This window comes from Miniopterus natalensis, chromosome X (assembly GCF_054644295.1).
Source record: "Miniopterus natalensis isolate mMinNat1 chromosome X, mMinNat1.hap1, whole genome shotgun sequence".
In the NCBI taxonomy this organism is placed as follows: Eukaryota; Metazoa; Chordata; class Mammalia; order Chiroptera; family Miniopteridae; genus Miniopterus; species Miniopterus natalensis.
Genome location: NC_142103.1, coordinates 51038796 through 51064639, shown reverse-complemented (window position 1 = coordinate 51064639; position 25844 = coordinate 51038796). Strand labels below are relative to the sequence as shown.

Genomic DNA, 25844 nt, shown 5'->3' with positions numbered 1-25844 from the left:
GGGCATGTGCCCTGACCGGGAATCGAACCCTGATCGCCTGGATCCTAGGTCGACGCTCAACCGCTGAGCCACGCCTGGCTGGGCAAAAAATACTAGATTTAATAAATGAATTCTGCAATGTAACAGGGTACAAAATTAACACCCAGAAATCGATGGCATTTTTGTACAGCAACAATAATCTCTCAGAAAGAAAAACTACAAAAACTATCCCATTTACCATTGCAAGAAAAAAAATTAAGATACATAGGAATAAACTTAACCAAGGAGGTAAAAGACCTGTACTGAGAAAACTACAGGATGATGAATGAAGAAATAAAGACACAAACAAGTGGAAGAATATACCATGTTCATGGATTGGTAGAATTCACATCATTAAAATGTCCATACTACCCAAAGTAATCTATAGATTCAGTGCAATCCCTATTAAAATACCAGCAGTATATTTCACAGAGGTAGAACAAATATTCCAAAAAATTTATATAGAATGAAGAAAGACCCCAAATAGCCACAGCAGTATTGAGAAAGAAGAACAAAGTTGGAGGAACCACAATACCAGATATCAAGTTGTACTACAAAGCCATTGTAATCAAAACAGCCTTGTACTGGCACAAGAACAGGCATATAAACCAATGGAACAGAACAGAGAACCCAGAAATTGACCACACCCATTATGCTCAATTAATATTTGAAAATGGAGGCAAGAGCATACAATGGAGTAAAGACAGCCTCTTCTATCAATGGTGTTGGGAACATTGGACAGGTACATGCAAAAAATCAAAATAGACCACCAACTTACACTATACACAAGAATAAACTCAAAATGGATACAAGACTTACATGTAAGTCATGAAACCATAAAAATCCTAGAAGAAAACAAAGGCAACAAAGTATCAGACATCTTACCTAGCAGAATTCACAGGAGAAAGCCACACAAGTTCAGGAAGCACAGAGGGTTCCAAACAAGAGGGACCCAAAGAGACCCACTCCAAGACACATCATAATTAAAATGGCAAATGTCAAAAACAAAGAGAAAATATTAAGGGCTGCAAGAGAGAGAAAAGCAGTGACCTACAAGGGAACCCCCATAAGGCTGACAGCGGATTTCGCAACAGAGACTCTTCAGGCCAGAAGGGAGTGGCATGAAGTTCTGCAAGTAATGAAAAGCAAGAACATGCAACCAAGATTGCTTTATCCAGCAAGGCTATCATTTAAATTTGAAGGTGAAATAAAAAGCTTCAAAGACAAAAAAAGGCTAAAAGAGTTCAGTACCACCAAACCAGCATTGCAAGAAATGCTAAAAGGACTGTTTTAAGAAAAAGAAGGAATAGTGAGAGAAAGGTACATCAGCACAAAGGGGGAAAATGGCATTAAATAAACTGATATCAATAGTAACCTTAAACGTAAATGGAATAAATGGGCCAATCAAAAGACAAAGGGTAGTTGAATGGATAAGAAAACAGGACCCAAATGTATGCTGTCTACAAGAGACCCACCTGAGAGCAAAAGACTCACACAGGCTAAAAGTGAAGGGATGGAGTAAAATATTCCATGCAAATGGAAAGGAAAAGAAAGCTGGAGTAGCAATTCTTATTTCTGACAAAACAGACTTCAAAACAAAGACCATAATGAGAGACAAAGATGGTCACTACATATTATTAAAGGGATCAATCCAACAGGAGGAAATAACGCTTATGAACATTTATGCACCCAATACAGGAGTACCTAAATATATAAAAAATCTCTTGGGGGACTTCAAAGGGGAGATTGACAGCAACACAATCATAGTGGGGGACTTTAACACCCCACTGTCAGCATTGGACAGATCATCAAGACAAAAAATCAACAGGGAAATGCAGACCTTAAATGAATCACTAGACCTAATGGATTTAATTGACATTTATAGAACATTTCACCCCAAAGCAGCAGAATACACATTCTTCTCAAGTGCACATGGAACATTCTCAAAAATAGGCCACATGTTAGGGCACAAGGCAAGTCTCTACAAATATAAGAAGATTGAAATCATATCAAGCATCTTCTTGGATCACAATGCCATGAAACTAGAAATCAACCACTATAAAAAAACTCAAAATATTCAAACACATGGAGGCTAAATAGCATGTTATTAAACAATGAATGGGTTACCAAGGAGATCAAGGAAGAAATCAAACACTTCATGGAAAGTAACGAAAATGAACAGAGAACAACCCAAAACCTATGGGACACGGCGAAAGCAGTCCTGAGAGGAAAATTCATAGCATTATAGGCCTATCTCAAGAAACAAGAAAAAGATCTAATGAACCACCTAACACAACAACTAAAAGGACTAGAACGAGAACAGCAAGAAAAGCCCCAAGGAAGGAGAAGGAAGGAAATAATAAAAATCAGAGCAGAGATTAATGACATAGAGACTAAAGAAACAATACAAAAAATCAATGAAACCAAGAGCTGGTTCTTTGAAAAGGTAAATAAGATTGATGCACCTTTAGCCAGGCTCACTAAGAAACAAAGAGAGAGGGCCCAAATAAATAAAATCAGAAATGAAAGAGGCGATATAACAACTTATCCAAGAGAAATACAAAGGACTGTAAGAAAATATTATGAGCAAGTGTATGCCAACAAATTGGACAACATCGGGAAAATGGACAAATTCCTAGAAGCATACAACCTTCCAAAGCTGAATCAAGAAGAGGCAAAAAACCTGAATAAGACGATAACAACTAATGAAATTGAAGCAGTAATCAAAAAACTCCCAGCAAACAAAAGTCCTGGGCCAGATGGATCTACAGGCGAGTTTTACCAAATATTCAAAGAAAAATGAACACCTATTCTATTCAAACTATTCCAGAAAATTCAAGAGGAGGGAAAACTCCCAAACTCTTTTTATGAGGCCAGCATCACCTTAATCCCAAAACCAGATAAAGATACTACAAAGAAAGAAAATTACAGGCCAATATCCCTGATGAACATAGATGCTAAAATCCTCACTAAAATACTAGCAAACCAGATCCAGCAATACATTAAAAAGATCATACATAATGACCAAGTGGGATTGACTCCGGGGATGCAAGGCTGGTACAACATCCACAAATCAATAAATGTGATACATCACATAAACAAAATGAAGGACAAAAAGCATATGATCATATCAATAGATGCAGAAAAAGCATTCGACAAAATCCAGCACCCATTTCTGATAAAAACTCTGAGCAAAATGGGAATAGAGGGATCATTCCTCAACATAATAAAGGCCATATATGACAGACCTACAGCCAACATCATACTCAATGGGCAAAAACTAAAACCATTTCCATTTAAAACCGGAACAAGACAGGGATGTCCACTTTCACCACTCTTATTCAACACAGTACTGGAAGTCCGCGCCATAGCCATCAGACAGGAAGAAAACATAAAAAGGTATCCAAATTGGAAAGTTGGAAGTAAAACTGTCATTATTTGTAGATGACATGATACTGTACATAGAAAACCCTAAAGACTCCATCAAAGTACTACTAGATTTGATAAACGAATTTGGCAAGGTAGCTGGATACACAATCAACATCCAGAAATCAATGGCATTCTTATACACAAACAATGAACTTTCAGAGAGAGAAACTAAAAAAACAGTACCATTTACCATTGCAACTAAAAAAATAAGATACCTAGGAATAAACTCAACCAAGGAGGTAAAAGACCTGTACTCAGAAAACTACGTGACACTGAAAAAAGAAATAGAGGAAGATTTAAACAGGTGGAAGAAGATACCATGCTCATGGATTGGGAGAATTAATATCATTAAAATGTCTATACTACCCAAAGCAATTTATAAATTTAATGCAATTCCTATTAAAATACCAACAGCATATTTCACAGACCTAGAACAAACATTTCAAAAATTTATATGGAACCAAAAAAGATCCTGAATAGCTGCAGCCATCTTGAGAAAAAAGAACGGAGTGGGAGGGATCACATTACCAGACTTCAAACTGAATTACAAAGCCACTGTAATCAAAACAGCCTGGTATTGGTACAACACCAGTCATGTAGATCAATGGAACAGAACAGAGACCCCAGAAATAGACCCAGGCCATTATGGTCAGTTCATAGTTGACAAAGGAGGCAAGAGTATCCAATGGAGTAAAGACAGTCTCTTCAATAAGTGGTGCTGGGAAAATTGGACAGATACATGCAAAAGAATGAATCTAGACCAGCAACTTTCACCATACACAAAAATAAACTCAAAATAGATAAAAGACTTAAATGTAAGTCACGAAACTATAAAAATCCTGGAAGAAAACATAGGCAGTAAAGTCACAGACATCCCACATAGTGGACTTTTCACTGATACAACTCCTAGGGCAAGAGAAACAAAGGAAAAAATAAACATATGGGACTACATCAAACTAAAAAGCTTCTGCACAGCAAAAGAAAACAGCCTCAAAATACAAAGGAACCCCACTGTCTGGGAAAACATATTTGCCAAGGATGAATCTGATAAGGGGCTAATTTCCAAAGTGTACAAAGAACTCATAGCACTCAGCAAGAGGAAGACAAACAACCCAATTAAGAAATGGGCAAAGGACTTAAATAGACACTTCTCCAAAGAGGACATACGGATGGCCAAGAGACACATGAGGAAATGCTTGATATCGATAATCATCAGAGAGATGCAAATTAAAACCACAATGAGATATCACTTCACATCTGTCAGAATGGCTGCCATCAACAAATCAACAAACGGCATGTGCTGGCGAGGGTGTGGAGACAGGGGAACCCTAGTACACTGCTGGTGGGAATGCAGACTGGTGCAGCCACTATGGAAAACAGTATGGAGGTTCCTCAAAAAATTAGAAATGGAGCTGCCTTTTGACCCAGTGATTCCACTCCTAGGAATGTATCCTAAGAATCCTGAAACATTCATCAGAAAGGATATATGTACCCCGATGTTCATAGCAGCACAGTTTACAATAGCTAAGATCTGGAAACAGCCCAAGTGCCCATCAGTAGATGAGTGGATAAAAAAGCTGTGGGACATTTACACCATGGAATACTATGTAGCTGTAAAGAAGAAGAATGTTGTACCCTTTGGGACAGTATGGATGGACCTGGAGAATATTACGCTAAGTGAAATAAGCCAGACAGCGAAAGACAAATATCACATGATCTCGCTTATATGTGGAATCTAAATAACTTAATAAACTGACGAGCAGAATAGATTCAATGACATGGAAGCATAGATGAGACTGATGAATGTCAGAGGGATGGAGGGGGGTGGGTGGGTGGAGGGGGAGAGAGTAACCAAAAAATTTATGTGCATATATACACAATCCAAGGACATGGACAATGGTGGGGAGAGGGACTGGGGAGGGGGAAGGAACGGGGTGGAATGGGTCATTGGGGGGAAAAAGGGACATCTGTAATATTTTAAACAATAAGAAAATTTTAAAAAATAAAAAATTTTAAAAAAGAATATTCACAGATACATCTCCTAGAGCAAGAGAAATAAAGGAAAAAATAAACAAATGGGACTACACCAAACTAAAAAGGTTCTGCACAGCAAAGGAAACCAGCATCAAAGTGAAAAGGGAACTCACTGTACAGGAGAACATATTCACCAGTGATACATCTCATAAGGGTTAATTTCCAAAATATATAAAGTACTCATACAACTCAACAAAAGGAAGACAAACAATCCAATTAAAAAATGGGCAGAGGACTTGAATCGTTGTCGCTTCTCCAAAGAGGACATAAAAATGGCCAAGAGACATATGAAAAAATGCTCAACGTCGCTGATCATCAGAGATACCAAATTAAAACCACAACGTCACACCTGCCAGGATGGCAATCATCAATAAATCAACAAACAACAAGTGCTGGCAAGGATGTGGAGAAAAAGGAATTCTAGTATACTGTGGGTGGGAAGGCAGACTGGTACAGCCACTATGGAAAACAGTGTGGCATGATCTTAAAAAATTAGAAATGGGCCCAGCCTGCATGGCTCAGCAGTTGAGCATTTAGCTATGATCCAGGAAATTGAGATTCGATTCCGAGTCAGGGCACATGCCCAGGTTGTGGGCTCAATCCACAGTGGGGGACATGCAGGGGACAGCCAATCAATGACTCATCATTGATGTCTCTCTCTGTCTTTCTCCCCCTCTCCCTTCCTCTCTTTGAAATCAATATAGATATATTTTTTAAAAAATTAGAAACTGAACTGCCATTTGACCCAGTCATCTCACTTCTAGGAATATATCCTCATAACCCCCAAACACCAATCAGAAAGAATATATGCACCCCTATGTTCATAGCAGCACAATTTACAATAGGTAAGATCTGGAAACAGCCCAAATGCCCATAAGTAGATTAATAGAAAGAAAAGCTGTGGTACATTTACACAATGGAATACTATACTGCTTTCAAAAAGAAGGATCTCTTACTCTTTGAGACAACAGGTAAGGACCTGGAGAGTATTATGCTAAGTGAAATAAGCCACTTAGAGAAAGACAAATATCATACGATCTGACTTTTATATGGAATCTAATGATTAAAATAAAGTGACGAACAAAATAGACCCAGAGACACTGAAGTATGCAACAGACCGAAGTATAGCAGAGGGAATGGGGTGGGAAAGATTAACCAAAGAACTTATATGCATATATGCATAACCCTAGGACACAGACAATAGTGTGGTGAAAGCCTGGGAGGGGGCCAGAGGAGGGTCTAGGTGGCCAATGGGGGAGGGGGATATCTGTAAAACTTTTAACAATAAAGATAAATTTAAAACAAAAGAAACAAAATGGATACATATAACAGACTGACAGTTGTCAGAGGGGATGGGGGACTGGATGAAAGAAGGCGAAGAGATTAGCCAAAGAACATATATGCATAACCCATAGACACAGACAGGGTGGTGATGGCCAGAGAGGATGTGGCTGGGGCTGGATGGAAGTGGACAAAGGGGATACGGATGAGGGGTACTGTAATAGTGTCAACAATAAAAAGAAATTTTAAAAAAATCTGAAAACAAAAAGAAGAAGAAGAAGAAGGTATAAGAGAGGGGATGATGGCTAGAGCCAGATCTTTAAGAAGGGAAGAAGTTGACTCCATAAGTGGGGGAATTCACCTATTCCCAGGAGGGAAACACCGACACTGAAACACATGAGAAGGGGAAAGGAAAGGTAAGTTTATGCAGGTGCCTGGGTGGAAAGGTGGTTGAGAGGTTCTGACTTGATGATGCTCTTGTCATTTCTCAGTGATTTAGGAGACAAGGTCATCTCCTTAGTATAGAGAACAGGGTAGTAGGCAGCTGATTAGGAATACTTTAGAAGGGTTTCTAGGCAGCTGAGTTTAGAGATCATGACTTTGTTGTGGCTCCAGTCCACAGAGTTGTGGAATTTTCTTTCTGAGAAAAAGTTTTTGGTGATTAGGATATCATGGGTTACTGTCAAAAAGTATCTTCTAGGCCAGGCAGGAGTGGCTCAGTTGGTTGAGTATCTTCCTGTGCACCAAAAGATTGCAGGTTGATTTCCAGTCAAGGCACATCCCTGGGTTTCAGGTTTGATCCCTGGTTGGGGCACATATGAAAGGCAACTGATCAAGGCTTCTCTTTCACATCGATGTTTCTCTCTGTGGATTAGTCAGAGCCAAAGGCATACTGCCAGGCCTGAGGAGTGAAGAGGAGAGTGAAGGGAACTGCAGGCGGCAAGTAGAGACCACAATTTTCAAAGGTTTGGAAGAAAAGATATGACCATGGCTTGAGGAAGAAGCAGAGAAAAGACAACTATGCATTTGTTTTTAGGGTAGGAGATACTTTGAGACCTAAAAAAGATGCTATGTACACGTTCTAGTGAAGGTAATATACAGTAGTGTTTAAGAGCATAGGCTCTGGAGCCATCAGTGCCTGGGTTCAAATTCTGGCTTTGCACTTACCTTAAAATTAAGTAAGTCACTTAATCTCTCTGCGCCTGCTCTCACAATTACAAAAGGGAAGGGAATGGGAATTACAGTACCTACCTCAGGACTGCTGTAAGTAATAAATGAAATAATATTCGTAGAACACTTAGGACTGTGACTGGAGTATAGTAAGTTCTTGATAAATGTTAGATATACTATCATTATTTAAACAAAAATTACATGCAAGATATTAATGGGCAGGTTTTGTCCTTATTGTGAAAGTATATATGTGCCTTTTTTAAAGTAGCTTTTGAAATATTATACAAGTATTTTTTGACTAAAGAAAAAAAATCAAAAAATTAAGACAAGCAAAAAGAAGAAAACAAAAACAGCTGTATCTTCATTTTCTATCATCTTTAACATCCTGGTGTATATCATTCCAGACTTTTCCTACTTATCTGATAATGGTTTTCAAATTGTGTTTTGGTATATGTGCACACATACAACAGGGAGGCCAGGAAACTACTTCCTCTGTGCTTTTGGGCTTTGTCTCTTTGGCAGCTAGGGTTAATTACCCTAATACATATGCTTGCCTTATTTCCCTTGACTCCATACCCCTCCCCCTGCAGGGAAGGCCAGGCCCACTATACTCTGCCCAGCCCTTGGTTCTTGGAACCCCAGTACATGAGTGACCAAGGCTCTCCATCTGCCTAAATGGAGAAGGGAGCTCAGACACCTTCCTTGAGGCTCTGGTTCTAGAAATGCCTGCCTTCTGGTTCCAGTGTGCAAAATGCAGATCTCCTATACTGAATGCCCTAGATCCACTATCTTATTGCTCCTCGAAGTGTGGTCCCTGGACCAGCAGCATCAGCATCACCCAAGAGCTTGTTAGAAATGCAAATTATGGGGTTCCACCTCAGACCTACTATATCAGAATCTAAAGTTTAACAAGCTCTCCATACATTAAAGTTTGAGAAACATGGAAGGAACTATTGGGGGTCCTTTCAATTCTAGGAATGAAGATTTCCTTAAATGTTCTTGAACACTGGAAACTTCAAGAACTTTCTCACCAGAAGTCTTATCTTTCATTAGGTAAGTATCTTCTGTGGATTAGTCAGAGCATTTGGCTATTATGTTTAATGGAACAGGTTGAGCTATGCCTTCCTCAGGATTCCAGTGCATTCTATCCATTCAAATATTAAACATCTTTATGATCAAACTAACCAGAGGATGAAGCCAGAGGGAAAAAACTGAATAACTCTGGTTCTAATGGGGATCTGATTTCTTCTGAGTAGACATCAAACAATTTCCTCTCAGAAGAGAAGAAATTACGTTATGTGGGCCATGCAATCAGGGAACAAGGTCCCACCAGTGGGTACAAAGGGACAGCTTCTGTGGTATGTTTCTGTCCCTGGGTTTCATACACCATCCTAAGTCAGAAATAAGAAATGTCTATCAAGGATCACTCACTCACTGGTGTAAATTAAGTAAGTAATAAATGAAGGGCCATTGAGAATACAGTGATTATTTTCAGTACAATAAACTATATTATTTCTTTTAAATAACATGACTAGAAAATGTAAGACCTTATTTCATAAACATAATAGAGAATTATGAGATGTACTTCAGTCTTTGGTTATAGCCAATTAAGAAACAGGTACAGAATTTGTGATAACATGGATAGATCTTGAGAATATCATGCTAAGTGAAATAAATCAGACAGAAAAGTTAAGAATCATATGATTTCACTCATATATGGGATACAAAACTGAAAGCAACAAAGGAACAAACAAGAAAAATAAACAAAAAGCCATAGACACAGACAACAGTATAGTGGTTACCAGAGAGAAGGAGGGTAGGAGTAGTGAAGGGTAAAGGGGGCCAAATATATGGTGATGGAAGATGATTTGACTGTGTATGGTGGACACACAATGCAATATACAAATCATGTATCATAAAGCTGTACACTTGAAACCTATATAATCTTATTAACCAATGTCATCCCAATAAATTTAATTTAAAAAAATAAATTGGGAAAGAAATAAGGAAGAGAGAAGAGAGAATCAAGAAGGGGAAGGAGAAAGACAAAGGGATCCAAAGAAAAAAAGAAAGAGATATACATATACATTTAGGGAACAGACTTTGATGGTACTGACATTGCCATAATGTTCTCAGGTAATATATGACTGACATTTACACAGAAAATCATCAAACATTTATCTCACACTTTTTCTGTCAGGTGCTGAGGATATTAAAGTGAGCAAAACAGGGTATCTGCCCTTCAGGGGCTCACATTATATCCCACAGGAGCAAGACTTTGAGTAATCACACAAATAACCATTTGTATTAGTTTCCTATTGCTGTTGTAACAAATTACCATGAATTAAGTGGCATATAACAACAACCATTTATTATCTTACAGTTCTGTATGTAGGATAGAAGTCTGACATGGGCCTCAGAGGGCTAAAATCAAGGTGTCAATAGAGCTGCATTCCTTTCCGTAGGTTCTAGAGGAGAATCTTTTCCTTACCCTTTTCAACTTCTAGAAGCCATCCACATTCCTTGCCTCATGAGCCTCTTCCTCCATCTTCAAAACCAGCAGCCTTGCATTTCTCTGGGCCTTCCATTCCTAGTCACTTCTGCCTGTGACTCTCCCTCTGCCTCCCTCTTCCACTTTTAAGCACCGTGATTACACTGGGCCCATTCCATAATCCAGGTGACTCTGCCCATCTCAAGGTCATCTGATTAGCCACCTTAAGTCCTTAATTCCTGCAACCTTAATTCTCCATTGCCATGTAAATTAACATAATCACAAATGCTGGGGATTAGGACACTGGGGGACCATTATTCTGCCTACCACACCATTTAATTACAAATTGTGCATTATAGAAGCTATTGGCTTAAATAGGGTTGTGACCTTCTGTGCACAAGTACAGAAGCATGGCATTTCTTGGAACTATCCCAAGTTCTGTTCTTTGCTGCCTACATGTGTTGTTTGCTGTTTCCTCTAAGGTGCCCTCCTTTTTCATTTCTACATTTCCATATTCTAGCTCTTTTAGGCCTTGCTTAAATGGTACCTAGACTTTATCAGGTGGAAAAATGAAAAATATACTTAGTTCTGAATACTTCTTTTACTTTGAGGATTCTCAAATGGTGCCTAATTGACCTTGTGAGGATGCCACTACATTCAAAATGAGTTCTGATATCTGAAAACATATTTTAAAGTAGTCATACTGGATTTTTCAGACACTTCAGTTTGGATCACAGAAGGAAACGAAAGGAGAAAGCCAAACCTTCTAGACAGCACTGAAGAGGAACAGAAGGAACTTCCTTGAAAACACCAAAGGGAGTATTCTGTTTCTTTCAAACCCTGTTTAAAGTAAAAGCAGACAAGTGAGAGCTGATAAGCAAAAGAAAAAAATAACAAGGTACTTTAGTTTGCAAAAGGTTTGGATTAAATTGTGGTTCTAGGAAGAGTTGCAAGCTTGTGGCAAAACATAGAATTAGATACATACTTTTGAATCCTGCCTCTTTTGATTAGTCATGTGACACTGGGCAAATAATTATTTAAAACTATTTCCTCATCTGTAAAACAGGAATTACAAAAGTGACTAGTCATAATGTCTGACACATAATAGGCATTCGATAAATATTGCAGTACGAGAGAAGATTCTGAGAGGTGAAGTAACTTATCCAAGATTACAGATAGAACCAGGCCCCCCAATTCTAGCATATTAAAGCCATTTTGCATTTTTTTAGTTTTGGAAATATATAAACTATTCATGGTCCTTGTGGCACATCTCTATAACTCAAGAATATTCGCCCCTATTCTGACAGAGATCACTACACTAACGCAGGACTTTGTTTCCTTGTGAATACAGCAGTATTTCTAATTTGAAATCAAAGATTTTGAAGTACTTGTTACATCAACCTGCCTCATTTGAGGAAGGCTGAATAATTGTAATCTTGGCAATGAAGGACACTGAGATCCAGAAAGTGAAACATTTCTTCTAGATCTTATTGTCTAAACTGTGCCGAGTGTGATGAAAGAAACTTCTAAATAAATTAAATATCCCTCTGAAACAAAATCCTGAAGCTAATGCCCTGGACACCAAATTAAAGTCTTAGGGGATATGCCAGGGGTCTTCCCATTTTATAGTTGTCACACAAATTTCTTTCCCCTTCATTTTAGTTCACATACTTCTCTAATTTCCACAAACAGTTCTCATTTTAAACCTTAGTTCAGTACCAGTTATTCTGAAATCTTAATGTGGTCTGGTAGATTGAAAAAATGAATCAGAATACAAGAGTAATAGGCATCTTAATGGAGTGAAATGAGAAGTGGAATAAAAACTAGAAAACATGGATGCCCTTGGGCATCTTTCCCCTCTGGGACTTTTTTTTCCTGATTGTAAAGGAAGAGGGCTTGGCTACACAGGGTCTCTAAGATCCCTAGCATTTGTAGCTTTCTATGGTTCTAACCCCCCTCCCCACCCCTCACACATTGAGGCATTTGAATATAAAGGTTTGGGGGGGGGGGATAATTTGGATAAGTAAAGGGGGGGAAATCGCAGGCAGGTACTTCATTTGAGCTTAGCACATCCAGTAGAGTGTGCAAGATGTGGGAAGAAGGGGCAGAAAAATTTCCTAATAGAAAAATGTTTACTTTGCTAAGGATAGTGTCCAAACAAGCCTGTATTATTAATACCTTTGAACCCCAACCTCCATGCTGTATTGTTGAAAACCTACTAAGAGCTGGGAATGAACTAACCAGACCTCAGATGATCATATTAACCACATTTCCTTTCTCTTCAGTTTGGTTTTGTTTTCATTGAAATGTATTCAGGAGGCTAGACACAGGCTCCTACCTGCTTTGCTACAGGCATGTGGGGACAAGCAGCTACAGAAAAAAAAAAAAAAAAATTACTATTTCACTCTTTTCTTCTATTAGTTTTCATAGTTTTTTCACAAGATTCGACTCTTGATAAAAACCGCAGCTTGAAAAGTATGCCATATGTGTTTTTACTTGAGTTAATATAAACTCCTACTCACTATAAACTTCATCCAGACCAGACAATTTAAATATTGGCCTAATTTGGGCTTTACAGTTATGAATACTAGAATGGGAAGTTACCAATTTCTTGCTTAACAGTCAACTTTACAAAAGGTGATTTATATTTACCTTAATGTTTTGACATGTATATAACCCAATCAGGCAAGCAAGATATGAGTCAGATCCTTAAACATGTTTTTTTTTTTTTTTCATTTTCAGCTGAGTTCCAGAGGCAGTTAAGAAACCCAGCTCTGAGAGTGCCTCTGGGCAAAGATAAAGGTTACAGCTTGTGGAAGTGGTAATTAGAGCCAATTACAACTTGACTTATCTGCTTTGTCATTAAAATGCCTGTCAGACTTCTCATTTTCTAAACAGAGGAAAAGAAAGGTATAGCTTAGTAAAGGGAGAGTAAAGGTTAGTCAAAAGGGAAGGATTTCTAATTCTGCTCACAAACTTACTGTGTAAACTTAGACAAACACATTGCCTTTTGGCTTCTAACTGCTTTGCTCACTGTTAACCCTAACTCTTGGAGCTGAAAGGGACCACAGGAAATCACTTGGTCCAGTCTCTTGGCTTCAAGAAATTAAGCATTATTATAGTCCCATTTTCAAATGAGATATGAAAGGCCTAGGCAATTCAAGTGAACTAGAATGTCTTCTGCCTACTAAGTGCAATGGATTTGATTTTGGTCTTTTAGCTTAACTGTCGTGAAGAAAATGTAATTATTCTTCTCACTTTTCTCACAAATGTCATATACAGGTTAATACATAACTGCAAAGCACTTTGAAAACCCCAATAGAAACTGATAAATATAGCATTCCCAAGAGATACTAGCACTTGGAATACATGGGTCTCAAGGAAAAGTAACAGGAATGGATTTAGCCCTTTGAAGAGTTAGCTTGAGGAAAGAAATAGAATTACACTCAACTTAGTTAAAAGGACCAAACTCACTTCCTGCAAATGTGTAAGAGTATAATTAGGAGTAATGAAAATTTAAGAACAGAAATGCCATTAATGGATTTATCACTAGATTTAAGAGTAATAAAGAGTAGGTGAAAGTTTCCGTGTAAAATAAAAAACCCTGAACAAAGTGGGCTCCTTGGGAAAGGGTAAAAAGAAATAACAGGTTTTTCTTACAATTTAAGAATTCTATGCAACCTCTAATGATTTTTTGCCTTTTGTCCTTAAAATGATCTGCAGTCCGTCACTGAATGCCTGGACTCATTATCTCCCCGTCTCCAATCTTTCTTCACCTTGCATTCTAAACCATTCAAATTACCCCTGCCCAAATCACCATCTTTACTAGCTACTTTGAACACACTAGCTGCCTCACAGACCCTTGTTATCCTCTGTATTGAATTACTCATTCATGATTTCAAGGCCGTCCATCAATCCACTCCAATCTAGTCTCTTTCCTGATCCTTCTCTACCTGTGTTCCTTTTCTTTCAATACCACACTTTCTCTTCATATACCTGAAATGAATCCCATTCTTGCATCTGATAAGTCATCTCTCTTCACCTTTCTTGAAAACCAACTCATATTTGATGTGAGGACTATACAGAGGGGGCCGAGTCTCTTTAATAGGTAGAAGCCTCTTGGTAGTCATCGGATATGATTAGCTAAAGGAGATTAGGGCCAAGCTCCCTCTTCCTTGCATGTTTCTGTCAGGGAGAAACAAGGACAGAATGGTCTGGAGCAGAATGTGGAAAAGTGTTACTGGGTAGAGACTGCTTGGAATATGTGCTAGTTCTAAGTATTAAAGAGGGTCTGCAGTATTTTAGGATTTATCTCAGCTTTTCATTCAATTAACACTTTATCTTTAATAAAAGCCTCAATTCATATGCTGTCTTCCTTGGTGGTGTGTCCTGGTCACTATCAGAAAGACAGATCCCTAGAGTGAGGGGAAGGAAGGGCGATCCCCTTAGCCAAGTAGTCACAAAGGTGTTAGGAAGGTTATTCCAAAAAGAGATGGCAATATTACATTGTACATTATTTCTTTGGCAGTATATACTCTGGGGAGTAAAACTCTTAGACGAGAGCAAGAGGGGCCATTCTATTATTATAACCAACATGAGTGATGTGGGCAGAGTCTGGGTACCTGGCAGATACTGAGCTTAGAAACAGTATGTATTTTGGATTTTTAAATTTTATTCACCTCAACATAACAGCATATATAAAATGTTGCACAGACAAAAAGCATTTCTGAAACTTGGTCACTCCTTTGAGACTGGCACAGAATAGTTTTGGAAAAAAAAAAAAATTCAATGCAATGGTGGAAGAACTTTCTTTTCTAAGGGCAGATTTGATTTGAGATAGCCAAAAGTCACTTGAGAATAAGTCTGGTGAAATAAGGTGGGTAATAATCTGAACATAAATTTTAGAGAAATAAGGATGTAAAAGGATGACCTCTCTTATTGTTAGAGTAAGTATCTATAAGCCAAAAAGAAACAATGGTTACTGGGATAAATAATTGTTTTTAAAGTTTTGTTTGGGGCGCAGAAATATGTATCTGATTTCATGATACTAAAGAGAGAATGGGCATAGCTAAGGGAAGACTACAAAACATTCAGCTTCTTTGGAGGCCAGGTAATAAGGTTTTCCATCAACCTCCTATGGCTTTGGGATGGTAAGCAGCTTTTTTATCAAGTGTGTATCAGTAGTCCTGCTTGACTTCAATGAGTGATGCAGCTCTTGGGAAGCAGAGGTGGTGCTGGATTACACAAAGACAACCAAAACTAACACAAACACACATAGGCTTCCTGGTATGTAAATTATTTTTGAGGTTAAAGATCTCCTTTTACATAATTTAGTATATAACAAATTTAAAAACCAAACTTCTTGACCTCCCAACATTAAATAACTAAATGTGCAAAAAACCCGCCATTAAATAGGGCATCAAAAGCTATACATTTTCTATGAAACAATGTATGCACAGATTTTCAAAAGCTGTGAAAATGCAATAAAGAGCACAACACATTTTGGTCACTTTATTAAATGACATTAAATAGTTTAAGTTTCAACTACTAAACAGCACTTTGAATGGTGAAAACACAGATAGTATTATTGTCATACTTGAATGCTTTTCTTTAAAAACACAATTCCAGTCCTTATATATATTACAAAACAGCCTTAAAGGAAGAAGTGACATCTTTTCTATAGTACTTAAGGTACTCAATACAGAACTGAAAAGCAGTCTAACAGAAACAAAGGCAAGTCTTCACAGCTGTATGATTTCAGCAGCCAAAGCTGGATGATGACTGAAACATTACTATACAACTGGGACAAAACATATACAATATCACAATACTAAGCAAAAACGCTTTACACCCAAAGAAATAAAACAGGTTACAAAATGTGGAGAATTTAGCAGGCAAAACTGTATTACAAGCAACATTTTAAATCGTCATTTTTTTAAGCCATTGCAACTATTTAAAACATTTAAAACAAATATAAAAATGAGCCATTTAGTATTTTATTGATGTGATTTTTGTCTTTAAATATTTGTTAAAGCTTGATGTTATACTCAAAGTACATATTATGTAGCTAAAATGTCAAGTGAGAAGAGTGTATGCAAAGTGGTCCAAGTTTTATTTCAAACTCTCTTATTTCCAATTAATCCTTCTATGTATTATTAAGTCATAGTTTCATCATGGTAAAACAGTTTAGAAGGTTGCCTAAAATTTTTCACTTCTATGTCTTTGAGCAAGTAATTAGACCATGTTGAAAGTTCCCAGGTCTAATAAATCAGGTTTAAAGTATTCTGGACTTGTAGAAATACTGACAGTTGGCCAGAGTGTACTGTCTTCAAATATTTATCTCATAAGTCTTGTCTTTTTCATTTCTCCTAAAGTAAACATACATCTCCCCCCCTACCCCCACCAATTAAATAAATTTGATTATACGGCTGGCATAATATCCAAATATATGGAATCTGTTAGTGAAAATTCATTATGGGAGGTGGGGGGGGGTGGATCCAACAAACCTCACAAGTTTCCTTATCACAAACCTAGTGCTCTTGGATGTTTAAACCACTAGTTCTTTCAAGATAAAAATGGAAATCTCTTAATAATCCAAACATCTCAAAAGAGTTTTAGCTAATGTTAAATTCATTCTAATCCAGTGATACCTAGAGCATACCAATCTTCCACTCAGCTTTCTTTTTTCTAGAATTCCTTAGCTGTTTCCACTACCTGTTATATCATCATCTCAAAAATGTTTTTGTCATGTTAAGTTGACTCCCATAGTCTAACAATCTTTTTCTTTAAGAAACTCAAGCAACCAAATTATACATGAATAAACTTATAGGTCATTTTTACAGGCCTGGATTAAGAAAAACAACAATGTAGTGATTTTCTAGTAAAACTTCACAAAAGGGTATTACATGAATTAATTTGGATCAGAAAATTGCCTCACAGACCTAAACTTTAAAAAAAAAATATTGAACTTTGAGATGTAATTTAAGAAAACATAGGGAAGTTGGGGTAAAAGAACATGAGAGAAAAGAAGAGCATCGAAGCCAGTGATCCTTATCTTTAAAAGGAATTAATTCACAATGCTGATAGTACTGGGAATTGTTAAAGCACATTCCTCATGTGAACTTAAAGTCAGCAATGGTTCTGCCATTTTGATATTGTTATAAAACAGGGTGTGAACTTAACAACCACAATGTCATCCTTAACCTCCTAAATTGCTAGAACCTGATTTTGTTAGTCCACATCCCACTGCCAGCAACAGGATGAAGCACTAGCACTGGCACCAAGCAGTTAAGAGATGTGCTTTATATTAGTGCCAGGAGAGAGAAGATTCATGTGTGGAAGATAATCCACAACCCTGAAATTTTACCAGTAATTATTTCAGCACATATAACTGAAAATAAAAAATGGCAGAAAGACTAAAGAAGAAAAAGGAATTCTCTTCTTAGGCTGTACTTAAGGCTGTTTATACAATGCTAAGATAACTGCAAGACTCCTCCAAGTTTTAGAGCAGTAGTATTTAAGAATATTGCACACAATTCTGTGTCAAAGATAACCCTTAGTTTCTAACTTTCAGTCACAGACACGATATAGCAGGAGCCCAGTTTCAGACTTCAGTCAAAAGAACATTAAAACCATTTCAATCACTTTACTCAAGAAATGGATTAAATACAAAATTATTTTATAACTTGAGGAATCAACTCTAAGAACTCAGCTGTGTGTTTTTATATGTAAAGAATGAATATATAAATCTGTATTCTTTCCTAAATTCATTAATTTTATGACAATTTTATGGTCGCTAAAAGCAGGCATAAAAATTTAGAGAGGAAATCTGTGGAGTTGTTACTGTTATGGAAAGACTTGTTTTCACTGAAAACAATTTGAAATATCTTCTGTACTCAATGTGTGTAAGAAGATTCTAGGCAACATCACTGACAAATGCCAGGAAGAAATGGTATGCCCTATTTTTAAAAAATTTAAAACTAATATGGAAGATTGGCATTTAAGGGGACCAAACTATTTATACAGTTGAGTTCTGTTAAGTCATTGATTCCTAAAAAAATAAAAGATCTTTCTATGATTTTAACAATCCTTTAAGCTTTTAGTGCAAAATCACATTGATTTCCCTTGGGAAGGTCCTGGATTTTTGCTTCTCATCGGGGGTGGTGCACGCTGTAATGGTGGCGGCTGCATACCACCAGCCACTGACTGATACATTCCTCTCATATCAATCTGCTGGTAGTTAGAAGGATTCATGATTAAATTTGGAGGCTTTGGCATCATGAGGTGACCTAGTGTTGCTTGTTGGTAAGTCATTTGTTGCTGTTGCTGCTGATTGTATTGCTGCTGGAGCCTTCGGTTCATAAGTATTCGCTGAACACAGCTGATTAACTAAAAAGAGAAAAGGGAGCTGTTACAAGTGCATGACCTGTCTCAAAGAGGCAAGTATCAAGTTTTAAGTTAAAATCAATTTGTTAGGGGGGTACCATACCAAAAGGAAAACACATTATTGTTATCACCATTACTAATTTGATGGCATTCACAGGGCCATTACTGTAGAAACCAGTTAGTAACACCATTTAGGGCTAAATTCTCCTAATGACTTGACTATTGTATTGCAAGCAGCATTTAGGTAGTTGTCATAGTAACCTGTCTTGCACTGTGATTAGTCTCAAGTATTAGTTACAGCACTTTTTGTCAAGTCTCCTTTTTTTGCCATTCTTTTGAATATTTCACATTATGACACATAAATGAACATTTTTAGTGACAAATACCAAAGGGAAAAAGCACTCACAGTGGGGATAATTCCTACCTGGAATGTCTGAAATTTCCTAAGATAATTTAAAACCACACAACTCTACAGTGCTTTCTAAGTAAAATTCATGCCACAGAAATGGATTCTCTGGTGTCAAGAGTTGAAATTTCCCAGTGCAAGGCAGATGGCTGGCAAACAACTGCTAGGAAAGATGATCAAGGATCCTGGAATATGCTATCCTTTTTTTTTTAAACCAAAGCAACATTTTATTTTTGTAGTGATAAAATAATGCTGGCCTTGTAAAGAATAACATAATTTAGTAGGAACCGGTGTCATATCATCCAGAGTTCCATTCTTTACTCTCAAATTAAATATATTTAAAAGTATACTTATTTGGGGAAATTGTTTAAAAATGGTAAATATGGTAAAAAAAAAAAAAAAAAAAAAAGTCAAGCACAATTCCTTTTTAAAATGTCCAGGATATATAAAAAATAAAATTATATGCATGATAGCATATATAAACTTCAAGGGGACTCATTTGGGAAGATGCTGCTCCTCTGTAACAAAAGATATTAACTTTCCTTGACATTACTAGGTTTTCTGACAAAATTTCTTCCAGAAATAACCATGTCCATCCATCCATCCATATGAGGCATGGTTACTGACACAGACATCATACAAACCCATTATTATAAATTTAAGAAAATGAAACATAACCAAGAGATACTCAGAATTCTTACCATCTGTTGTTTTGTCAATACATCATTGTAGATTGCTTCTCTTCGTTTAACATCAAGCTCCTGGCTGGCTTGTCTACTCAATGCTAATGCCTGTACTTGGGCCTCTGAGAGATTCATGTTTTCCTTCCACTAAAAGAAAAAGTTTCTATTTACACCTATTGCAGTAGAACTAAGGAAAAAAATTAAACTACTAGAAGATATTCAGTATTTTTCAAGTTTTTTTCTCCCTTTCCTTTTATTCTTTTAAAAAGAAAACAACGATGCCAAGTGTGCATCAGTAGATGAATGGATTAAAGAACTGAGGTATACTGTGGAATACTATGCAGCTATAAAAAAGAAGGTCTCTTATCCTTTGAGACAGCATGCAGGGACCTGGAGATTATTATGCTAAGCGAAATAAACCAGTCAGAGAAAGAAAAATATCATATGATCTCACTTATATGTGGAATCGAATGAACACAATAAACTGGTGAATAAAACAGAACCAGAGGCATGGAAACACAAAACAGAATGACAAATCTCAGAGGAAAGAGGGGAGAGGAGGAGGGAAGAGATTAACCAAAGAACTTATATGCATATATGCATTGCTCATGAACACAGACAATAGGGTGGTGAAGGCCTGGGGTGGGACAGGATCTGGGTGGTGGGGAGCAAGGGGGAGAAAAAAGAAGGGGGACATCTGTAACACTATCATCAATAAAAAAAATAAATAAATAAAATAAAATAAATAAAAAGCAGGGCACTAAGTTTTCCACTGTTGTACAAGGCTTGGCTATCTCTGGAATAAAACTGCATTTAATTTGTGCAATTGATCATTAAAATACGTTTATGTAAACAATGCTTACATTTCTATGATAGATTGACCTCCCAATTTTTAGATTTCAGCCATTTCTCTTTTGTGCCAACACCTAGGTAAAACTGCTGAATTATACCTTCCCACTATTATCCAGTTTACTAGTGTTTTACTATTGCAAATCAAGTTATAAGAATTACACTCTTTTCCTCACAGAAGTAGTGAAACAGACAACTAAAAATTAAAACAAATGGTGGGGGAAAGAACACAAATTTCAAGTTGGAGTAAGACAATTGCCAATTAACTTACTACAGCTGAAATTATATCCTCAAGAGGCTGAATCCTCACTGCTGCCACACTGTTTGTTGCTTCCACAACTTTTTCTCTTCCTTGATTTATGAGGTCCTAGAAGAGTGTAAGAAATAAGTTACATAGGGCATAAAAGACAATATAGTTTTGAAGTTTAAGGGTTCTTCCCTTTGCCAATTTATAGAATTTAAAAGAACAACAAACTTTAGCATCAATAAAGTAGAATAAAACTCATCAGTAAGGGTCTTGTTAGGAAGATAAAAGTATGGGTTTTATTGAACCAATATTTTAATAATTTAAATGACTCCATAAGCACATTTTAAAAAGGAAATCACAGATCCAATTAAATCATTAAATTATTGGTATAATAACACCTAATCTTTCTTATTTACTTCATAATTGATTCTAGTTTTAAATCAATTATTTCATAATACTGGGCATTATCATATACTCAATGTTGCAACTACATGGCATTAGAATGTAAATCAATGTATGCATTTACCCTACTTTCAAACATTAAGTAAGAAATTTGTTTAATCAAAATATTTTATAACTGAAGAAAGTGCTATTTCCCTACCCAGTCAGCTGTCCTATTGTTCCTTAAATAAAGTAATTCAGACTACATTAATTCAGGGCCTGATTCCCTTGTGCTCTTAACAAACTACATTTTACTACACTATGCTGGTTCAAAAAGGTCAACAAATAAAAGAAAATTTTCTTGGTCTATTCAGAGGTAATCTTTTAGAGAATGTGATATTCCTGCCTAGGGAACCCTCAAAAACAGGGTACTTGAAATTGCCTTTAATTCAAGTTTAACTACTTTTGTACTTCACAACTTACCTCCAGCTGTTGATTACTCATTGCTGACAGGGCTCCCAAATTGAAAGGAATATAAGGAGTTTGAGAGTTGAAACTGACAGGGGGTAAATTGGTCCCAGTTGGTATGTTGAAACGCATGGTCAGTCCCTAAAAACAAAAAAATATGCACTTACCCACATTGTGATTTAAAACTTGAAATTCTACATCACCTACTGGTTTAGAAAAGAATCCATATTCTCAGATCTAGGAAATTATTAACACTTCCACACACAAAGAAAACACCCCTTTCACTCAAAACCAAGATCTTATTACAAAGAAAGCTTTAACCCCTAAAGGTGTACTCTTTTTCTGATAATTCCCACAGAATGGGGCAACTCATAATTCTGATGAGACTCCTAACATCACATTAATGGTAAAGAAGTTTGGTACAATGAGTTAGGAGTTTAAAAAGAATTCATGTATTAGTATAAGGTTTCCCATGCTCGGGCACATTTTTCCTCAAGTGGGTTGGTTTGAAACAGACATGGAATTATTTTAAATAAAGCTGCTGCTGGAGATTGACATTAATGTCCAATAATGAAATATTTTTGTGTTCTGATACACATTCAATCAAAATTTAGATTTCATAGCACACATGCTAAAACATTTAATCTTTCCTACCTCTAAACTCTAAGCTCCTGTATGTCTGTTATTGCAGTGAGGGTGTTGATGGGAGTTAAGTGATGCTAAATATATACCTTTCCACTAATCTCTCAATTCAGCCAGTGCTAAGCAGAAATGGGGCTACTACTCTGTAAGTGGAAAATATTTTCTTCTCTCCTCCCTTCCCACTCCACCACCAAAGGTTGCCAAAGCCTGTAAACAGACTCTCATATCCAGGGACTTGGTTCCTGAAGACTCACCCATTTCAAATGTGACCTTTTTCTTCCTCACTGCTTTTTCAAATGACTAACATCAAAACAAAAACCAAAAAGCATTTCAAATGACCTACCTTCTTCTCTGCTTCATACTCGGCCCAAGCTGCTTTTCTTTCTTCTTCGGTCAACTCTTCTTCTTCTTTGTGGTCCAAAAGAGAATCATGTTCATGATATCCTACAATGTGTTCTTTATGTATCTGAAGAAGTTCTGCAAGTATGGTGTCCTGTTTAGATGGGTTGAAGTGACATAGAATTATTTCCTCCCTCTGGATCATATTTGGTGTACTGTTAGACTAGAAACTAATATATATAACTGGCTATTATATATATTTCTGATATATATGATCAATTACCTAGAAAACAGTCGCTAAACAACACCAGCCTCTTATGTAAGAATTTCACGCTTATATAGCATGTTTTAGGGAGTCGATTTTTTAATGGCTACTTTTCACTTCAGTGTTCAAAGGTTTTTTCTCAACTTTTTTCTAATTTTTAATTTTAATTTTAAGAAAGAGAGGAAGGAAGAGGGAGAGGGAGAAACATCGCTGAGAGAAACGTCATGAATCAGCTGCCTCCTGCATGCCCCCTACTGGTGATCCAGCCGGCAACCTAGGCACATGCCCCGACAGGGAATTGAAAGGGTGACCTCTCGGTGTATGGGACGATGCTCAATCAACCGAGCTACACTGGCCAGGGCACTTGTTCCTAAATTTTTTCACACATATTTTGTGCTTTGTTCTAAGTTCATAATAAATGCTAACATAAGTCTTCTTAAATCAGAAATTACGCTGGATGCTTGTGTTAAAAATCATAGCTACTCCTATTTATACATTATTTAACAACTTTATTTTCACAATCACTTTAGCTACCAATTATTGTACTAACAAAAACCAAATCTAAATTAAACAGCTACAAGACAGTTTAACTGGAACATATAGTCCTTATATTTCAATTGTAGGAAAGTCAAATATAAATTGCACTATAAGGACCCATGGGTCAAATTTAGACTGATATACATTATTTATCAATTTATTATCATAGTGCCTTTTTTTCAAAGTCACAGTGTCTTAAGTCAGTCTTTTGTTATTTGTTTTTTTAATATATCTTTATTGATTTCAGAGACAGGAAGGGAGGAGAGGGAGAGGGAGAGGGGGAGGGGGAGGGGGAGGAGGGAGAGAGGGAGAGAGGGAGAGGGGGAGAGGGGGAGAGGGGGAGGGAGAGGAACATCAATGATGAGAGAGTCACTGATCGGCTGCCTCCTGCACGCTCCCATCTGGGGATGGAGCCCGCAACCCGGGCATGTGCCCTGACCGGGAATCAAACCCCGATCGCCTGGATCCTAGGTTGATGCTCAACCACCGAGCAACGCCTGGCCAGGCTTAAGTCAGTCTTTCAAAGTTAAAAAATTAAAAGCTTAAAAATTGGGATCAATTATATATTCAGTAAGAACACCAAACTTGTGCTCTATGTAATTATGATTATGAGAGAGAGACACACAAAAAGAGATTGGTAAGAGGGGATTAAAGTGAATCACAGATATGTTACTTGCTAATAAAAATTTTTAAATATTCACAAGTTATTTATTAAGAAATCACAGATAAAAACCTGAATATATAAATGGCAAATTGATTCACTCACTTAGCAATATGATTTTCCACAGCTTCTAATAGCAAGTTCCCTTAGAACATGCTTTCTAAATTAAGTGTGAATTTAGTGAAGGAACATAAATATTTACTGGTCAAAGGAAGGTACAGAAAAGTATATAGAAAATTAAATTTAATTTGTATCTAGTAATTCTTAATGCCCCCATAAGTTTTAGCATAGACAAAGCCTACAACTTGTAAAGAATTCTGTGTTCATACCTTTAACCATACCTATGAGAGTATAAGGTCCAACACCTAGTAGGAAATCAAATGTTTGTTAAATAACTGAAGATGAAAAATTTAAATCATGAGGCCCTAAGTTTTTTCTGTACAAAAGCAAATGCTGACACTAATCCTAAATATTCTGATATTTGATATCTTGTAAACTTTTAATCTTGCTACCCCAATAAACATCTGAAGTAATTACTTCATAATTTCATGAAAGAAAATGAACTGATTTTCTTAATGGATACTGCTGTTAACTGAGATTTTATAATTCATTTTGACATGCATGTGTTATTTCTTTTGTTGCAAACAGAAAACATTAAGACTGTACAAATGAGAGAGCTCAAGAAAATCTACTGATGGAATACATACATGTTAACAGGTTGAGTTCTTTTGAAATGTTAACTAAACATTTCTTTCCCACACTAGTGCAGAAATCTCCCATCAAAGCTGCTTTCTCTGGCCTATACCATATAGAACAGGTTTATCATCACTAGATAGATCTCCAAAGTCCAGAGTTACTGACCAAGCAGGCATGGAGATAGGCCAGTCTGAATTAAATTATTTTTTAAAATATGCTTATATATATTTTTGGTTTTGATTTTTTAAAATTTCAAAAAAAATTTAATGCTTCTTTAGACATTTGTCTCCCATGCTCACTCCCCAACCATAACTCAAGGAAAAGGCATATAATAAAACCAAATAACAATGACTATTATTTTTAGCAAGTGATCATGAAATAGAAAGTCAGCTGTTCTACAAAATACCAAATAAATTACAAAGTAGAAGTCCTTAATTTTACTTCTGTTTGGCAATGTGCTGTTCTTAAACATAGTAAAAAATCACGTCATTTCTCTAAGAAAGCAACCTGAAGGAAAGACCAAGAGAACTGTGTGCTAGGAGCTGAATTTATTTTCAGCTATGCTACTGATTTTCTCTGTAACACTGGATAATAACTTAGTCTAGCTATGATGGTAAGTTAAATATGAAATACTCTCTGCTCACATGTGTAACAGAATGACTGAGAATCGCAGAAATAATTCATATATACCCTTTTAAAATAAGGACTAGCTGAGACTAGAAGCTAAATTTCCTGATTCCTAACAAGTGATCATTCTATCATACTATAAAGAATGCCTGCTTTCTTGAGACACGGTTCTTTATTTCTCAGATCTGTTTTCTTAGATAAAAAAAGATAATCCCCTGGAGGATTCTGGGTGAGG

The 25844-nt window shown here is 36.7% G+C and overlaps 1 protein-coding gene across 8 annotated transcripts in view; it reads right to left on the bottom strand.

Annotated features, from left to right (window-relative positions):
• Positions 1-15907: 15907 nt before the first annotated feature.
• The window catches only part of ATRX (ATRX chromatin remodeler), a 263885-nt gene continuing 253948 nt past the window's right edge, over positions 15908-25844 (bottom strand). For all 8 annotated transcript variants that reach the window (XM_087813462.1, XM_016207255.2, XM_087813461.1 and 5 more), the window contains 5 exons: positions 22828-22977; positions 21858-21983; positions 21018-21113; positions 19916-20044; positions 15908-18811 (listed from right to left, as the gene is read on the bottom strand). In XM_087813462.1, coding sequence (XP_087669588.1) covers positions 18533-18811; positions 19916-20044; positions 21018-21113; positions 21858-21983; positions 22828-22977 — 780 coding nt within the window. In that variant the 3' untranslated portion in view covers positions 15908-18532. The remainder of the gene's footprint in view (positions 18812-19915; positions 20045-21017; positions 21114-21857; positions 21984-22827; positions 22978-25844) is intronic.